Source organism: Parus major, chromosome 20 (genome assembly GCF_001522545.3).
Source record: "Parus major isolate Abel chromosome 20, Parus_major1.1, whole genome shotgun sequence".
In the NCBI taxonomy this organism is placed as follows: Eukaryota; Metazoa; Chordata; class Aves; order Passeriformes; family Paridae; genus Parus; species Parus major.
In genome coordinates, this window is record NC_031788.1 from 7,961,023 (window position 1) to 7,980,225 (window position 19,203).

The 19,203-nt window shown below is 48.0% G+C and overlaps 2 protein-coding genes across 2 annotated transcripts in view; one reads left to right on the forward strand and one right to left on the reverse strand.

Moving 5' to 3' along the window:
* DNAJC5 (DnaJ heat shock protein family (Hsp40) member C5) overlaps positions 1–12,135 on the forward strand; it is a 29,605-nt gene extending 17,470 nt beyond the window's left edge. Inside the window, exons 3-6 of the mRNA XM_015647610.3 lie at positions 754–890; positions 3,144–3,357; positions 4,398–4,569; positions 5,286–12,135. Coding sequence (XP_015503096.1) covers positions 784–890; positions 3,144–3,357; positions 4,398–4,569; positions 5,286–5,389 — 597 coding nt within the window. The 5' untranslated portion in view covers positions 754–783 and the 3' untranslated portion in view covers positions 5,390–12,135. The remainder of the gene's footprint in view (positions 1–753; positions 891–3,143; positions 3,358–4,397; positions 4,570–5,285) is intronic.
* A 1,254-nt stretch (positions 12,136–13,389) lies between these two features.
* On the reverse strand, positions 13,390–14,680 carry LOC107213193 (corticoliberin-like). The gene is made up of 2 exons (XM_015647303.2): positions 14,521–14,680; positions 13,390–13,991 (listed from the first exon to the last, which is right to left on the reverse strand). The coding sequence occupies exons 1-2, from the start codon at positions 14,632–14,634 to the stop codon at positions 13,578–13,580; spliced, it is 528 nt and encodes a 175-aa protein (XP_015502789.1). The 5' UTR covers positions 14,635–14,680; the 3' UTR covers positions 13,390–13,577.
* Between the last annotated feature and the right edge of the window lie 4,523 nt (positions 14,681–19,203).

Here is a 19,203-nt window from a genome sequence, read left to right on the forward strand (position 1 = left end):
ACATTTGGATGTGGAGCAGGAGGTTAATCCATGTTCAAGTAGCATGATTTTAACTAGAATGCATGTTAAATGTCAGATTCTTTAAATTATGAGAGAGGGGATCTGCTCTCTGGACACACATTCCCTCTTTCCTTGTGGAATGCACAAGCTTGGTCACACTGGATTTTTCTAAAGATTCTGTTTGACCTGGTATTGGTGATAAGATGGAGGACTGGGATTTGGGAGTTGTGGGGAAGGTTGGTTTTTTGGGTTTTTTGGGTTTTTTTAAATGTAATTTCTGAAATAAAAAATACAAATAAAGTCAGTTACTCCTATGCCAGTGTGGTGCAAAAACGCAGCCTCAACAGCAACTTCTCTGTTGCTGTGTTGTTTTTATAGGTATTATCACAAATAAATTATATTAAGACTTAAGAAAGGAGATGAAGTGGCTTGAGAGATGTGTTATGCAGTACACAGCTATAGCTGCACCTCAGCTCTTGATCTGGGGTTTTTGGAAAGCAGAGTTGAGTGTATACAGTGGGGATTCGGGGTGACTGGTGTTGTGCCAACAGTGGTTGGCACAATATAATAGTTGTTTTCACTGATAATTCTGAATTTTATAACTTTCTACCTTCCACATGTGTAAACAACCTTTTCAAAGCACATTTTAAAAAAGCTGAATCTTGACATGTACTCTGTTTTTGAGGATGATTTGCTTAAAGATGTTTGTTTTTTCCTTCACTTAAGCATTTCTTACTCTTTATTTTTTTGCAGGGGCCAGTTCTCTCCTCAGGTTAGCTCAAGATGGCAGACCAGAGGCAACGCTCCCTCTCTACCTCTGGGGAGTCATTATACCACGTGCTGGGGCTGGACAAAAATGCCACTTCAGATGATATCAAAAAATCTTACAGGTAAAGCTTTGAGTTTTATGCCTGTCCCAGTAGCACAAATGGCTTTAATTCAGTGTTCAGCAAATGGTCTATTTATGAAGGAGCCTCAGTTGGTTTATTTAGACCTTTTGCAAGAAAAATATTTGGGAAAAACTGGTGAAAACGTGGTTGCTTTTTGCAAAATGGGGTGTGAAAACATGCCTAGGCTTGCAATTTTTCCATCTTACATCTAGTAAGTTGAATTCTCAAATTCAGAGTGTCATTCTGAAAGGTCCTTGCCTGAATTTGAGCAGAATTTTAAGAATGTGCTGAGTTAAACTCTTCCTGTTATGTAGCCTTGTGTCTGTCTTAGGGGTAGCAGAGATGTGCAGAACTACCCTGCTGTCCATCATTTCCACTTTTGGCACAGGCAGAGATTAAAGATACAAGTAAGGATGAAAACAGAGCACCAATGATTACTTTTTCCTGGAATTCTGGTCAATATTTCTTATTCTTTGTGGAATTATTAATTTAAAAGCCGTTTTTTTTTTCTGTATCTTTTTCCTTAAGAGTTTGACACATGAAATGACTTCATACTAACCAAATAAAAACTACAAAACCAGCCTTGTAACATCTTCCTTTCCACATTCCCCAATAATCTGCTTAAAGGCAACTGCTGCTGTGACCAGTAGCAATGTGTTTGGATTACACTAGGGGTCAGCATCATCTTTCCATGAAGATACTCATTGTCAAAATTGTTTTCCTATGGTCTTTAACTTTTACCAAAGCTTCTTCCCTTCCAAAGTTACATACTGATGGCAACTACATGTGAAGTCTAGGAATAAACCAGGTCCACAGATTCTCAAAAATTAGCTTTTTCTTCCTAAAAACTTTAAGTGGATGTTTGAATAGTTTATCTTCAAGCAACTGGAAAATAATACTAAATTATACTAAATACTATAGTATAATAAATAATTACTTTCCTGGGGGAAATACTGTGAACTTTTCCTTTGAAGGAACAACCCCACGAGATCCTGGGGTGAAATGTAGCTGTTTCACACTTAACCTGAACATTCTTGTTTCCTCTGCTGCTCCTTTATCATGTTCAGTCTGAACATCCTTTGCTGGCCTGTGGGCTGTGAGGTTTGTGTACATGTAGGTAGTGGGAAATAAAAATATTTAATTTATTGCAGCCTGACTAAGCCCTTTCCAGGATTTTAAAACTTCCCTGTGATTATTTCAGCCCTCACTGAGGCTGGGGCACAAGTGGCAGCTATGGACATGATTTACTGGAGCAGCATCATGCACACTGAAGTGTCCCAAGGGCACACTCAGGCTGGTTTTTAAATGCTATGAGATACTTGCAGGCACATCCAAGTGATTGCAGACATCTTTGTTTTATGTTTGTCCAAACATTTCCCCACTGCAAAGCTGACATGTAATTGTCTGCAGACTTCTCCTGTTGTTCTCATATACGTGACTTTCTGGTCATTTTCTGTAGGAGGACAAACACCTTTTGTGGTGGTGGAGAACTGCCAGCATGTGTCTCTGTGTCATTTTTCTACTTGGGAGCACGTATTTTCTCTTCATAAGGAGGTGTTTAGCCGGTTATTTCTACTGATGTCTCTAAATAGCCTGGACCATGTGAGAACTAGCACATTTATCAATGCTTTATCTGATTTTTTTGTCAGTTGTAAGAGATCTGGCCTGATTAGGGGAGGTACGTTGTGATTTCCTGATATCTCGAAACTCAGAATTATTTTCTATTCTAGCAAAGCTTGAACTGAAAAGTACTTTGTTCCTGCACAGGAATTGGTGAATTAACCACAAGTGATCGTCTGTTCTATTTTTGTGTTCAGACACTGCAGAAGCAGCAGTTCAGACACTCTTCAAGCAGCTGTGGCAACTTGCTTTTATGTACCCTTTGGTGCTATACCTTAGACTTGTGGTGTGTCTTTGCTGTAGCAGGAGCAAAACTAACTGGTGGAAATTGCTGGAGCTGAGGATAAAAAAACCCAAGCCTATTTTTATTCAATGTCTCTTATTTTTTTCCAGTGGATTTCTGAGGGTCAAATCCAACAGTCTGTAGCCAATCCTGTGAACTAAGCTAGATATTGCTGTAGCCTTTTATTATCATCTAAGGAAGAATCATCAGGGAGGTTGAATCACAGATGAAGGAAAACAGTTGGAACTTGAAAGTCTCCCTTGAGTGGCAGGCTACGGAATTAGAAAAAAAAATAAATCAAAAAACAGGAACCCAAACCCCAGGTTTTATTCTCTTTTTTCTTTCCATAGGAAACTGGCATTGAAATATCATCCTGATAAAAACCCTGATAATCCAGAGGCAGCAGAAAAATTTAAAGAGATCAATAATGCCCACGCAATATTGACCGATGCCACAAAGCGGAACATTTACGATAAGTATGGGTCTCTGGGGCTCTATGTAGCAGAGCAGTTTGGTGAAGAAAATGTGAACACATACTTCGTGCTGTCCAGCTGGTGGGCAAAGGTAAGTAAAAGGGCACAGAGTTATTCTGGATTGGTATTGGAAACTCTTAGAGAGCTCCATTTGATAACTGTTCTTGGTTTTACCTTTGGAAATTGCTGAATTTCTGACACTGGGTTAATCAACCTTCTCTGACTGTTGTGATCTTGAGCTCAGAAGTATTTTTCTAGGAAATTCCAGTGATACAGGTCTAATAAGCAAGACCTGGGTTACTAATTGAAGCTTGGATCTTCTAGTGGATTTAAAAGAGATGAGAATTTGGGGGAGGTATTCTCTGGTCAATAATTTTGTAGAATGAGTCCTGACTGTGAACTTGGGCTCACAGAAAATCTCCTTACATTTCATTGCATGGGTCCATTTTTCTACCCTTTGCCAGCATTGCCTCCATCTCTTGATTCCTCTAAGGAAGACAATAATTCTATCACCATGCTGGTTTTGCTATCTGTAAAATTATTTTTTTTCAAACAATTGCACAATGACCTATAGGAAGACTTTAATTTAGCCCATTGTCACTGTGATAAGCACCTGGCAGAGCTGGCTTGCATGGAGCTGCTGTGCTCACATACTGGGGGCATCAATCCTCAGCCATGCCCAAAGCCTTGGGCTGCTCCAAGTCCCTGCTGTAGGTACATTGTGGCCTGTGCATCAGCTGGTACAGCTCAGTCTTTTCCAGGGTTATTTATGCAAGTTACAGCCTGTCCTGAACTGTTGTACCCCTGGGTTTTAGTACAGATGTGCTTATTAGACCTGTACCTTCTTCCAGATGCAGCAAAATAGTCCACTTAACTTAAATTGTAGAAATTACTCAAGCAAACCAGGCTAGCAGTATTCACCCCAGTAAAATGTCGAGAGCCATAGCCACTTTTGCACATAATTTGAAGTATTTCTCAGTGATAAAGTACAAAGCTGTAGCTACTAAGTTCTGTCTCTGCACTGCTGCTGTGGTTTTGCTCTCTGATTCTGTACCCAAGTCCTACAAACTCTGTGGTCATGGCATAGTAGACACAGGTTATGACTATCTCTGTATTTTCTGTCCTCTGCAGGCCTTGTTTGTGTTCTGTGGGCTCATCACAGGCTGCTACTGCTGCTGCTGTCTGTGCTGCTGCTGTAATTGTTGCTGTGGGAAGTGTAAACCGAAACCTCCCGAAGGCGAAGAGCAGGAATTCTACGTCTCTCCAGAGGACTTGGAGGCACAGTTGCAGTCAGATGAAAGGGGTAAGTGAAAACACTGTGAGCTCTCTAGGATGAACATCAGTCCCTGCTGGAGTGCTCACTGAGCTGGTTGAAGAGAAGTCAGGTCCTGGGGTATGGATGATGAGCAGGGAGTGTTTGTGCTATGAGTTAAGCGGGTGATGCTGACAACAGAAATAAAGTTGCTAAAAACACCCAGAGGGTCTTCATTGAATCTGGTGGGATCAGCTTCAGAGCAGTCAGTGACCATCTTTATGTTCCTTCCACATCCTGAGGTAACATGGACCAGCCATGTGGGATTGCAGAAAGGGGCTCTTGTACCCAAAGGTTGGGGGTGTCAAGGCAGCGTTAATTGTGTCAGGTGTGGAAGAACTGGCACTGCCACCCTTGTAGCTCTAATACTGTTTGTGGAGCTATTTCTGTAGGATTAAACCAATCATTTCAAATGCTGTAGAGCCTTGTGTATGCTCTGATGACATTTTTAATGGGCACTGCTGAATGGTAGGTGAGGATCTGCTGCTTTTACAGGAAGAAGGAAAATGTAATAAACATTCCACATATAGAGCTAAGGTGAATGCTGTTGTGTGCACACTGAAAATCAGGGAATTAATATCATGCTCCTAAGGAAGTGTAAAATGATGTTATCAGAGGGCTGTAGGGAGATGAGACTTGTGCTTACCAAAACATACAGTGCTGTGTTTGTTCCTTGGTGTGCTAAGCCTTTTGTCTTCACTTTTCAGAGGCCTCAGATGCACCTATTGTGATACAGCCAGCATCAGCCACAGAGACAACCCAGCTCACAGCTGACTCTCACCCCAGCTACCACACTGATGGATTTAATTAAGTTAAGGAAACACTGTCATTAGAATGGATAAGAAAAAAAAATACATGGCCAACTCAACACTAGAATCATGAACATTAGAAGTAGAGAACGGGGAGGGGAAATAATTCTGCCACAGTAAGAAGGCAGCTTTCCAACCTGCCGAAAATATTTTGTAATCCCTTCAGCCTTTTGTCACCTTTCAGTGTCGTATCTCGACGATACGTGAAGTGCTGTAGCATGCAGTATTTAAAGCAGTTTAGCTACGGTCTTATTTGTTTCCTTTCTTTTGTTTTTCTTCTCTTTTGTTTTGGTTTTTGTTTTTTTTTTTAGTAGCATGTATGGAGTTATGTTAAATGTCTGTGGTGTAACGTATTGAGTTGTCACAATATCAGTGCGATGGAGACATTCTGCATTTTAAGCAGCAGTATTGGCCTAAAAATGAGATTTAAAAAGTGTCACAGATGCCACTGCTCTTCTGTACAGCTGAGCTGTCGAAGACCTTTAGAAGTTGAGGATTTTCATTTGAGTGCAACAAACCAATTCTTTCATTCCTCCTTCTATTCCTGCGTTATTATCTAAGCAAGTTTACAAAGCCAAGAACCAAAAAATGCCAGTCCTGCAGAGCTGGAGTCCTCTCTAATGCTGGTTTTCAGCTTAAATAAATCTACCTTGAAAAATAAAAAGGGAGAGTTGCCAATCTTTGAACAGTAAATTGAACAGCTCGTTGTGTATGAGGCGATCTCCAGTGACAATGGAACCAAAACCAACTGGGAATGGGCTCCTGTGGTGGTGGCAGTGGGATTTTAACTCCAAGCACAATTCTGTTTTGGTTTGAGTTCAGTTGTTTTCCTGTAATGCTAAAGACCAAATAGTGCAGCTTTGTTTCTGAATGCATGAGAATCTTAAAGTGAAACTGGTAACTTTTGGCTCTCACTGAGCAAATGAGTAAAATGCAGACAGTAGGCAACAGCAGAAATGTTTAAAAACAATTGGTGTTTAAAAATTTGTTCTAATAACTTGAGAATTTAATAGGCAAATGGGGTATTACATGTCTTTTTTTAAAGCTTTTATAATACACTAACCCTTTAATTTTCTCATGAACTTCTTTGTGAAGTACTTAAATGGATTTTTAAGAACAAACCACCTTTCTTTGTGTTTATATTGTATAATTTGCACATTGTCTTGCATTTAGATTTGTTTACACCAGTGTTTCTCTTTTCCTCGGAACAACTATGTGGAAACCACTGAAAGGTTTCCTGTACTATTTTGAAACCAAATCAAGTCCAAAGTCTGTTCTAGAAACTGTGGTTTACTGATGTTTAACTGTTAGAAAGGCATTTTAGGCAGCTGCTGAATTGCTGGTGTATTTTATTGTCAATAGTCCTGATTTAGGTGATCCAGAGTCAGATCTAGAACAGCTCCAGAGAACCCAGTGGTTCTGCATTTTCAGTGGGTAATTATGGCCTCGTTAATTTTGATTGTTACGGTTTTTTATCACAATGCCTGTACTGTCCCTTGTACCCCCATCTCCCTGACCTGTTTTTCCCCTCTTTCTGTGGAGGGGCTGTTGACACCTTCCCCCCATGTCTGCTGCTCCCTCCCCAGCTCCAGGTGATGCTTTGGAGCAGGGTAAAGATCCATTGGTCTGCACAAAGACCACCAGGAAAGGGCAGGGACCCAGAGAATTACTCTGAATATATTTTCCTGTTGTCTTTGCATGAGCAGCAAGGATGGAGCACGTGAAATCTGCAATGAAACCATGTTAAACGTGCTGGGTAGGAGAACATGTTCTCCCCACGGTCTCAGTGCTCAGTGAGGAATGTTTGCACACCCAGATGTTGCTGTGGCTGTTGGTACAAGCACATATTTGCCTGCATGGGAGCTTGCTGCAGATCAGCATGATTTTAGTACCACATCCAGCCCCCCAAATTCCCCCCAAAATCTCTTACTTTTAATTAATGGCTCAATTTCATCAGCACACTCCTTAAGTCATTTCTTCTTTGCCCATAGTCCTTAGAGACCTGACATGTGGCTGTTTAGTGCAAGATACTTTTAACTTTTCCTAACTTGGATGGCCTTGAGGACATTTGTGTATGATTTGGCTTGAGGTCCTTATTTAGTTAATGTCTTTCTTTGACCCCTTGGAACAAAAAGCCATTTTTAGGCTTAAACCCAATATAATTTTGCTTGTCCCTGTAGATTTTGCCTGAAGCCTGTTCTTGGTGTAGAATTGCACTCTGGAATATGGGGGAGCCATGTGCAGGCTTTGTCCTTTCCACATTCACTGGTTAAAATTGCCTGTATCTACAAATTGTGTTCTTAATGAAAAAAAAAAAAAAAAAGTTTTTTTTTTGACTTTGTAAGGGAGTGTGGCTGATTGGAGAAAGTCAGGGAATGAGGAAGGGGCTCTTCCCTGGGAGCTGTTCCATTCCTGTCCCTGTGTTCATCTCGGTGGATAACACAGAGGTGGTTGTTGGGTGTTACTCTGCCGCAGAGCAGCTTTGCCCCAGTGCTGGGGACTGGTTGTCACTGTTAATTTGGAATAATACTCTTTATTTAACTTCTCTGAGCTATTTCCACAGAAGTAGAGAGGCTGGTGGGATGTTGTGGCTCCAGGGAGGTGTGTGACACACCTGGAGTCGCTCCTCAGGCTCCTGACAAGGGAACTGAAGTGTGGGCAGCACATGAGAACCAGAGGCAGAACAGTTATCTGTGGGGAAAGATGACATCCAGGATAAGTTTGCAGTTTTAGTTGTTTGCTTAGCAAGGGATGAGTTTGGGGAGAGACTGCTTTCCTGTCAGTGCTGTCTGTGGGTGGTGTGTGAACAGGAAATTAGTCTGTTACGTGCCAGAGTGATGTTAGATGCTCCAAGGGAAACCGTTCCGAGATCTCAGTTACAGGGAATGATGGGAAAACATAATTCTAGAGGAATATTCATGTTTTTTGAAACTGTTTCAAATTTGCCATGTTACTGCCTAATCTCTGAGTTTAGGATTGTTGTGTATTAGTGAAGTTCTTCTTGAACTATGTAAGGAAGTGATTTAAACATTCCTTCTTTAAAGCCAAAACCGTGTCATGGCACATAAGTACATTAATGCCCACTTTTCCCCTCCTGGAGGGAAGGTACAAGAGTACCCTGGGCTGTAACACGAGTTGCACTTCATAATGGCCAAGTAGAATCCTAGTAAATGCAAAGTTCTATTGGGAATAATGGTTTAAAATCTGGCAGAGAGGCTCAGACAGGAATTCTGAGCATGGGCAAGGGGAGCTGCAGTGTCCCAGTGCTGCAGGCTGACCTGGCTTAGTGCAGAATGTTTCCCTCCAAAATCAAACCTGAGCACTGTCCATCTCTGTCCAGCGTGTTGCCAGAATTAAAACTTGAGCTTGGATTTTATTTATTTATTTGTTTCTTTAAAGTTATATCATTTGTACAAGTTGCCTGAGTCCTCCATTCCAGTCATTCGGCCGCCTCCATCCAGCTCCTCCAAACTCTTCAGCACGGATTCCCTTAGCACTTGTAGCTCCACTGGGCTGAATCCCATCTGGAGAGTTGGTGTTCAGGATACTGATTCATGCCTGTGTTGCAAGGAGAGCCATTCCTGGCTTAGGTGAGGAGGGAAAGCTGCTGCCAAGAGCTCTCAGGTGCCAGCTGTCCTTCCTGGTGTGTGGAGCTGCTGTAAAAGGAGGTGCTGGATCTGTCCTGCCCATCCTCCCTAGGGATGGGAACATCCTAAACGCACTGTACTGAGGGGGCAATTGCACCCCTTAAATGCCAGTCTCATTTTGTTAGTGATTTTTGTAGGAAATTCTTAAATATTTATCTGTATATAAATTTATGTAAGACCTCAGTGGCGTCCCATAGGGTGTCGGTTTTTGCTGGTCCCATGCAGTGACGTTTTAGAGCCATGTTCCCTTTTTAGTCTTCTTTTTAGATTTGTAATCTTTTTAAACTGCTTTAGATATTAGCACACTTAGTATTCTTAAAGTGGGATCCCCTTGGAGGTTTGGAGGGGCAGAACTGAGAAGGAGGGCTTGGGCATGGCACAGAAACACCCAGTCCTGCAGCAAGGCTGCGGTCAGGGGAATGCAGCTCTCCAAACCCTTCCTGTCAGCCTGTAAACACCTCACACAGGTGTAACCAGGGCAGGAGCCTGACAGAAAAACTATTCCTGTTCCATCTGTGAGGCACTTTAGTGGTGTGGGGGAACACTGGTGCACTCTGAGGGGCTGTTCCAGAGCATTTGTACCACACACGCTCCTTGAGAGAGGCACCTGCTTCTCTCAACTACTTTGTGCCCTTCCTTTGGTGCCCTTCAATCTTTTTGCCAGTTCTGGATAATTTAGGAAATTAATGCTGCAGATTTTTTGTACCCAGTGCACCTGTATCTTGGCATCATGTTTAACAGGTCAGTCTGGCAGGGTAGTCAGGGCAGTTTGCAGCCCTCACCTCATGTCAGTAATTCCAAATGGTGTTTAAATGCATCAATCTTGGAGCACTGAACCGTAACCCCCCAGTTATAGTTTATAGTGTCAGGTTGATATAAACTTCACATACTTCAGCATCTGGTGCTGCTTCTCTGTATTCTAGTGGAGATCATCTAGTTTGTAGTGTCTCATTGCACCAACAGCTGCTTAAAATCTCTCAAAAGAATCGTAGCCAGTAGCTCACAAGGTGGCAGGAAATTTGTCAGTGTTCAGCTCCCACAAGATCCATGGTCCCCTCCACGAGCTGCCTTTGGAGGCTTACTGGGACTGTCTGGGACTCAGCAAGACTGCAATTCCCGTGTTCTTCCAAGAAGACACTTCCTCTACAAGGAGAAGCCGCGGGAGGGAAGCTGGCTGTCTGATGTTTGCACAAGCCAAATGCCAGAAATCTGGAAGACGAACTTTCATTATGCCGATGTTACATGCACAGTTCCATTTTGGTGTTAAAAGGATAGATGCTGGGAATTTCTGGTGGTTATATATATATATATGTATGTATATGTATAGAGGAAGCTCTTATATAAACTGGCTGTTCATTCCTGAGTGCCGTTGTCTTCTCTGCTCCCTCTCCCAGCCCTTTGGGTGTTCTCTTGCAGTCTGTGAGCAGTTGCTTGTCAAACCATTCCAAAAAATTAACAATCTACTTGAATTCCGTGAGCTGCCCCTTGTCCCAGCTCCTCTGGCTGCAGGGCTCTGCCTGCTCCAGCTTTCCGTAGGAGAGAAGGGAGACCTGGTGGAGGGGCAGTTCTGGAGTGACTGGAATTTGTGCAGCTGGCACATGGGGTGTTTAGGTGTGGTTTATGTGCTCATCACCGAGGCTGTGATAGAACACATGGATTTGGGTTTTTCCCCTTGTTTTCACCACATTGGACTCCCCGGAGCGGGACTGGGTGAGCTCACAGAGCAAGGTCCACCCCGTGCTGAGGGTGTGGCTGCAGCATCACGTGTGTGTATGTATGTATATATGCACATATGTATATATTTATACAACAGGTGTGCACCTTGGGTTTTTCTTTGGTGGTAAAAATGTGAGATTTGGCTCCAAGTAGTGCTCTGAACTCAGCCAGACAGGGGGAAGGTGTGAGTTTTGTGTGGCCACAACTGTGCTTCTTTGCTCTCAGCTGCAGGAAAACCCAAACCCAACCAGTGGGACTGAAGGACTGCTGAGGACGTGGTGAAGGAGCCTGTTGTATAAATAAATGGGTCCTAGGAGTGGGAGAAGCAGCTCCTGCTCCCCACAGCCTGCTTGGGGAGTTCCCACACGAGCAGTGTGGTGTTTGCAAGGCTGGGCACTGTCCCTCCCCTTGCAGGTTGGTTCCATAAGGACTTGGAGTTACTGAAATTCCTACACCTGAAGCTGGCAGTGATCCATGTGAAGGCACAACGGTTGTGGCTGATGCAGATGTGAGTCCCACCATGTCCCCTCTAGCCATGCTGGATAGAGTCACCACCGCTGCCTCCTCCTCAGGCTGTTCCTGCCAGGGGCTGTTCCTGGCACGCAGCACTCCAGGAGTTCCTGCTTCATGGCAGAAAAGGGGGAATACTGGGGAGATTTTACTGCTGACACCGCTGAAGTTCTGTTTGTGACCACCACGGTTGATGAACTCCAAGTTTGCCAATTCCAAACGTGCTGTTTCCCTGCTGGATGCTGAGCTGATCGCTGTCATTCCTTCCTCCCTCTCATCCCACCGTTGCCTGCCTTGCTGGGGCGGGGTGTGGATGGGTTGGTTGGTGTCACTGCTGACATCCCAGGCGGTTTATGTTCATTTTGCATGTGAGCGAGGCCCTGAACTGTGTAATTCCTCGTGGGGTTTGGTTTCCTGGCCCCTTTATGGAGCCAGGGGGAGCTGAGGATGCCAGGAGAGATGCGCCTGCATTTGCACTGCACTTCAACTTGGACGGGGGTGGGGGATAGGGGGAGCCCATCTTTAAAAAAAAAGAAAAAAAAATAGTAAAAAAAACCCCAAACCAAACCCACCACAATCGAAGTATAAATGCATCTGAGAAGCAATTATAATATAGACATATATCTATTTTGTTATGTTACTAAAGGACCATACTTTGAGTTGTCTGTAAGTAGACGTGGCTGTCTGAACTTTGTGGATTGTAACACTCGATACTACTGAGCTCCTGTACATACCTGCAGCGACAGCAGAAAGAATTATTTTCTGTTTTAGCATGGTAATTTGTGTCTTGTATGTCCAAATATAAACTAAAATAAAGATTGCTAAGTTATCGGAAACCACTGTTGTAAAATAAATGTTTTCAATGCAGAAATGCCCATCAGATTTTTTCTTTCTTTATTTGCACGCTGGAACTCAGCACAAGAGGAAGGAGTTGTGGGACAGCGTGGGGGTGGCTGGGCAGTGGGAGAGGTCACTCATCCCTGGGATGGGCACTGGGGGCAGGGTCCCTGGAGCAGGAACTTCAGCCACTTCCCTGTACCCCTCCTGCACCCACTGTGGGGTCTGGGCTGGTTTTGAGCCTTGAAGTCCAAAGGTCTTCACGTGATGCTGGACCCTGGCAGGTATTTGGGGTGTGGGGTGGGAATTGTATGCAGGGCCGAGGGCAGCAACAAGGGCTGTCTGCAATAAAAATACCCTTTTCTGGAGAAATTCGGGTTATTGACACTGGAGTTGCTCTTGGTGTTGCTGGTGGAGAGAACAAAAATGAGTGGAAGATGTGCTGAAGGTGCTGCGAGACTGATCCAAGCCAAGGTGGGGACCAAGGCAGCACAAATCTGTCCTGCCCCCAGGCCCGTGGTGGCTGTGGGGCTGTCCCTGCTCCAGGTGCCACCAGCGGCTCTTCTGACCCTGAGGCTGTTCATTTTGGAAAGGTGAGTTCTCCGTTTGATGGAGGTGAGCACAAAATTGTGTTTTAACTTGGGGTTGTCAGGTTGGAGAGGGTTTTGAGCAACCTTATCTAGAGGGAGGTGTCCCTGCCCATGGCCCATGGTGCCCTGGCAACACCAAAAGCTGCTGGGGCTGAGCAGCCCCTCCAGAGAGGCAGGAGGGGGTGCAGGGTCAGGCCAGATTGTGTTCAAAGCTGAGACCAAACTGCTCAACTCAGCCACGTGCTCCTCACCACTTCCCTGCACTCCTGTCTTGGCATGGTCTGATGTTTACTGTGATTTCTGTCCCAACCCCACAAGTCTCTGCTCCCTCACTGTCCCCTCTCTGATGGCCCCAGGATGTCAGAGGTCCTGTCCAGTCCTCCAAGAACTGCCACACTCAGGTGTCACTAAACCTGGTCCCAAATCCCCAGCTGTGACACAGAAAGGTGCAGACTTGCTGCAAAGTTGGGAAGCAGCAGCTTTTGGAGCCATTCGCAGGGATACTGGAGAAGCCCTGGCTGGGTCTCAGGGTGCAGCTTCCAGCCGGGGTGGCACTACCTGCATCATTCAGAGCTCTTTATGCAGATGTTTTTCACCTAAGGAAGCATCTTGCTTTTGGGATTGCTCCGGTGTTTTTGGGGTAACCTGGTTCAGGTCCCCAGGTTTATGACAGAGGGGAAGCCATAAGAGCACAGCAGCAGGGCAGGTACGACTGTGATTTTAATGCACAACAGTGACACGCGGGACGCAGTGACAGGAACACTGCCAGGCAAGGTGGGGACTCCCTGGGCACGGCTGCAGCCCACAGCATCCCCCCGGTTCTCCGTTCTGCCGTGGTGTCTTGTTACGGGGTCGGTCTCCTTCATTCCCCCACCTCCAACGATCCTCCCTCATTTCCCTATACTCTGCAGCAAGAGCTTATTGCTGAGCGCCTTCTGGGCCAGTCTTTCCTCCCGGGACATTTCCAGGAACTCGCGCAGGAGGTGGAAGGTGAGATCCAGCGAGTTGGGTTTTCCATCTCGCCTCTTGCCGGCTTGCAGCGCCCGCCGGGCTCGGGCCGGGGTGGGCTCTGCCCCATGGAACTGGCACAGTCTTTGGGGCAGGGGATGGGTGGCGGGGACCGGGGGTCTCGGGGCTCCCATCCAGGGCTCCCAGGTGAGCTGGGGGGCCAGGGTGAGCCTGCGGGACGGACCCCGGGGCCACTGCAAGGGGGAGCAGGTCTCCGATGGCAGGAAGAGCAGGACGAGGACGGAGGCAGCTGATATCATCCTGACCCGCATCGCAGCCACGCCGGGGCCAGAAGCCTGCAAGAGCAGCCCCCCCCCACCCCGGACCCCCACATCCCCCCGCTGCGGTCAGGGGTCACTCGAGGGGCTTCACCCCGTTGGGGACCCCCTTCCCCGGCACGAAATTCCCCGGTGATGAAGCTCCCCGGGACGGGATCCCCACCCCCGCCGATGGGAATCCCACCCCCCCCGTCCCTGGGACCGGACCCTTCTGGGGACAGGACCCCCCGCGGGCTGGGAATCCCCACCCCACCCGGGGACAGCCCTTCTCCAGGGATGGGATTCCCTGAATGAGACACCCTCAGCAGCAGGGATGGGACCCTCCAGAACCTGGGACCCCCGCTACGGAACACTTCCCCCACACCCCGGGATAGGACCCTCCTCTCCTCGGGACCAGTGCTCCTCTCCTCTTCTCGTCCCCGTGCTCGGCCTCCCCCTCACTCGTGCCGGGGCTCCCGGGGGGTGGCGGTGCCCGTCCCGGTGCCCGTCCCGGTGCCCGTCCCGGTGCCCGTCCCGGTGCCCGTCCCGGTGCCCGTGCGAGTCTCACCGCTGTCGGGCGCTCCGCTCGCTGCGCTCCTCCCGGACGCGCCGCTCCGCCCGCGCCCCGCGCTATAAACGGGCGGCGGGAGCCACGTGATGGAGCGGGCAGGGATCTGTCCATGGTGCTGAACGGGGGGAGAGCCGGGGGGAACCGGGGGGAGAACCGGGGGGAGCACGGGGAGAGCCGGGGGGAGCACGGGGAGAGCTGCGGGGGGACAGCATGGGGCTGTGTGGAGCGGGGAGAGGCTGGGAGGGGGACACAGGACTTCATGGGCATGAGAGTCCGGGGGGTGGGTGGGGTGATGGGGACAGTGTTTTGGGGGCCTGCGGGGTGTGTAGGCGAGCGGGCACAAATGTTTTGAGGGGTGTTTCTCTGTATTTTGCGGGTTTGGGGGTTCGAGAGGTGAGGGGGAGCTGGGAGGTGGGAGGGGTGGGAGATGTGTGTGAGTTCTTCAGTGTGCACGACTGACACTCTGTGCTTGACGAGGTTCCAAGCCCCACACTCCCACGTTGCTCCTGGCGGTGTTTCCTGGCTCTCCGGGCTCTGGACACCCCCATGGAGTCCCCCGATTCTGCCCATGGCAGAGGGGCACACCGGGGTGTGCGGGCTCGGCCCTGAGCTCTGCAGCGTTTCACATCTCAGGGAAAGTTTTCCCGACGGCTCCTCCGGCAGTTGTTGGGTGAAGGCAGCCCCGGCTGCTTCCCGGCTCCTCCCAGTGATCCCTCTCCTGCTATCACAGATGAAAACTTCACTGCAGAAGCAAAATGCGCTTCTGGAGCACAGTTTTCCCCCTTTGATACAGCACGAAGGCATGTTCTTCTCCCGGCCTGATCCTAGCACAGACACTTGGTGATGCATCCCGGGATCCAAGGGAGCCGTGAGAGGGATTCATTTGCCTTTCCTTGCCTCCCTGCTGGAGCTCCATTGTCTGGCCATCAGAGCTCAGCAATTACTTCCTTCACCTTGCAGAAGCACCGCTGTCTCTAAAATTAAAATTCCTTCCTGAGAAACAAACTTAAGAGAAGGGGAAAAGGCAAACCAGAACACATTAGGTCTTGGATGAATGGCAAGAATCCTTCCCATCCTCCTCCATGGAAAGAACTACATGAAAAACAAGGGCTCTGCAGATTCTGAGGGTCACTGGAAAGGTCTGTGGGGGTGGCAAGCGGGGGGAGGCCCCTAACTTCCCCAGCTGCAGAATGACTCCCAGCAGCAGAAGAGCAGGCACTGAGTGGGCAACAAGGGGGAGCAGCTGCCTCCTGCTGGCTTTGTGAGCTTTTAAAGCCTTTTTCTTCACTGAATCATCAAGATCCTCTCTCATTTCCAGTCCTTCACCTGAGTCTGCTTTTCTCCTTATCGCCTGTGCCTGACCCCGTGCTGTCCCCTACCCTGATACCAGTGCTGAGCCTGGCCCTGCTGCTCTGCCAGGAGCGCTGCCTGCAGCTCTCAGGGCATCCCCACACCTGCTGGGGGCTGAGGGCAACTGAGACCCCAAAATCCCATGAGGAGATGAAACCAGCTCCACCAGTGACTGGAGCCAAACATGGGGAATGGAGCTGCCCTCCCTGTGCTGCCTGGCTGCTCATGGGGGCTCCCAGCACAGCTTTAAATATTCTTGAAGTTGTGCTAGCACTTGGTGGGTCCAGGGAGTCCAGCTCAGCAATTTTGGCTGCTCCCCTGCAGGTGGGGCCTGGCTCTTTCTGAAAAACTCTTTCTACCCCATCTCCTGGGGCTGCTCTGCAGAAGCAGCACTTGGAGGGGCCGGGGGCTGTGGCAGGGAGAGATGCAGGAGATCCTGGTGCCCAGATAATCACTCAGGGGGCTTTGGGGGCCACCTTGTCTCCGAAGAGGGAGCCCGTGGCTCTGGGCAGAGATTTCTGCACCTGCACTGCCACTGGCATGGCCTGGGGCAGGTGCAGAGAGAGGCAGCTCAGTTCACCCCTTGCCCCTGTGGCCTGTACTGTGGCTGGTAATGTTTTAGACCATTTATCTTTAGGATTAGTCACTTAGTTGTAGGACAGACAGTGATTCTGACAAGTGTATCTTGGACTTGTGTTTTATTTAGGAAGTTCAACTTGAAAAATTCTCTTTTCTGCTCCCTTAATAAATTACTGACGAATCATTCAATTCATCAGTGCTGATGTGCCCTAAGCACTGCCTGGGGATTCATTATCGTCACTTTTAGGGCTGTCACTCTCTCCTCCTCTAGTCAGGAATGTAAGCAGAGACTTGTTAATGATGCTTTCAGGGATGCCAAACTCACCCTTGGGCTCTGCTCACTGCACACAGAGGCTCAGATCTGGGTGGGAGTCGGAGAGGTTCCCAATTAGGTGCTTTTGATACTCAGAACCTCTTGTCACATGAGCAGCAGCTCACATGTGGCAGCTGCTGCATCGCTGACCGTGGCAACTTCAGCGCTGAACGTGTGGCAGAGCTTCCAGCAGCTGCTCCTGAGGAACAGGTGGGATTTACCAGCCACTTTCCTCCCTTTGCTCCTTGGGAGCTGACATCCGCTTTGGTCCTTCCCCATCCTCACAAACAGCCGTGCCAGGGTGCAGAGGAAGCTCTGGTGCCCCCCTGCTCACTGCTGTGCTTCTCCATGTGCTGGGTGGAGGTGGTAGCCATGGGGCTGGTGGTGGCCATGGGGCTGGTGGTGGCCATGGGGCTGGTGGTGGCCGGTGCTGCCCGTCCTGCTCTGGAGAAGGCATCTCATGGGCTGACGAACCTGAGATTGACCCTGATGTTTCACCATTCTCAGGTCAGACAGTCCTCGAGGTGCCCCTCACTGGGGCAGATGCCGACCCCCCTGCCATGTGCCTCACACCGTGTACTTGCCCAGATCTCCCAACCTCTGAAGAATTAGGAGGAGGCAACAAAGAAGCAGCCCCTTGGCTCTGTTTTTATGGTGGGGATGTCTGTGGAACCCACCCAAACCTCCTCACATTGCCCTTCATGCTCCCATCAAGGAATCACATTTGTGATTGGAAAAGCCCTCTAAGATCACCAAGCCAAACCATTCCCTCAGCATGACCAAACCCATCACTAAACAGTGTCCCCAAGAGCCACATCTGCACTTCTTCTAAATCATTTCAGGGATGCTGACCCACTACTGCTCTGTGCAGCCTGTTCCAGTGCTGGACAACTCTTTTGGTGAAGTTTTCCCTATTTTCCAACGTGAACCCTTCCCAGGTAGAATCTGAGGGTGTTTCCTCTCATCCTGTCACTTATTCAATGTTGACTTCTGAAAACCCTGCTAACAGAGCAGAATGTTTGATACCTGGGAGAAGAGACCACCCTACCAGGCTACACCCTCCTTTCAGGGGGTTGAAGGAAAAATGAATGTTAAAAGCTTATCAATCAAAATGAATGAACTTAGTACAAAATTGAAGGGAAGGGTTTTTCCACTGACAAGCTTAGTGCAAGAAGAGAGCGTGTCTGGAAAGCTGTTATAAAAATCACAGCAAAAGGTATCTGTGGTCTGTTTTCAGCCCCTTTCTGGATTTCTTACTTTGTTTGGGTCCAAACACGCTCCCACTTCTGTGGTGGGGACTGAGCCAGATGCAGCTCTGAGTACTCCACACACAGCCAGGACTGTTCAATGGAGGGACTCTGGATTTCCTTCAGAGAAAAGGAAGAAAAATCTTTCTGACAGGAGCAAAGGACCTGTGGAACCACCGCCCAGCTTTACCTTCTCCAATATTTCCATTGGAAATCTGAGCAGCTTTGAGTGATTTTAAGGTTTGTACTAGGGGCTTGCAAAGATGAAAAAGAAGAGGAAAAAGCCAATTAGAATTAGTTTTTCCAAGCAAGGTGAAGTTTTAGTAAGTTTGGTACAGAAAATTAAGTATAGCAGAATCCTCTCAACTGGCCCCAAGAAGAATAGCGGGAAATACAAAAATAATCAGGAATCATTTGCAGAAGGAAATAAAATAAGGTGCAGGGCAGTGCCTGCCTTACCTGCGAAGCCAGGACCAGCTCTCCTGCACCGCTGCCAGCCTGGGCCCCTCTGGCCTGCTCTCCTCCCCCTGCCACCCCCGTGCTGTGTTTTATGGCCTTCCTTGTCACCCGGCTGAGCTGAGCTGGGCCACAGCGAGCTGCCACGTTCTCTGCTGGCTTCCTGTTTGCTCATCGAGCGGCTGCGGTAAAATTTCCATTACACGCTGGACAGGCAGGGTGGTGGAGAGAAGTGAAGCAAAAAAATGAAACCCCAACACGACTCTGTGTTTTAGTGGTTCTCTCAAGTCTTTTGAAAATGGGAAAGTGCTGTTAGATGGAGACAGGTGAGAAGGGGTGCCCCGGCTGTGGGAACTGCAGACCATCCTCCAGTCTCTGTCCAGCTGCTCTGGGTTCCCCCTCCCTGTCCCCAAGGGGATAGAGATGTCCTGCTCCTCAGTTCAACAAGAAGATCCCCCTTCCCACCCCCACCTCCAAAAAAATGTTTCCCAAATGCTGCCTCACTGAATGGAGCCACAAGACAAAGCTCTGTCCTGCTCTGAGCAGAGGGTGTGGGGCTGTCTGCATCCCCCTTCACTCTGTCTCAGCCAGCAGTTCCTCCAGCAATGTATAAGCTAGAGGGGAAAGATCTGGAGGAGCACAATTTATTTCAATCTTTCATTTATCCTCAGTGTGTGCAGAAGAGCCATGTTGGCTGTAAAACAGAGGAGGGCAAAAGGGAAGGAGGAAAACTGC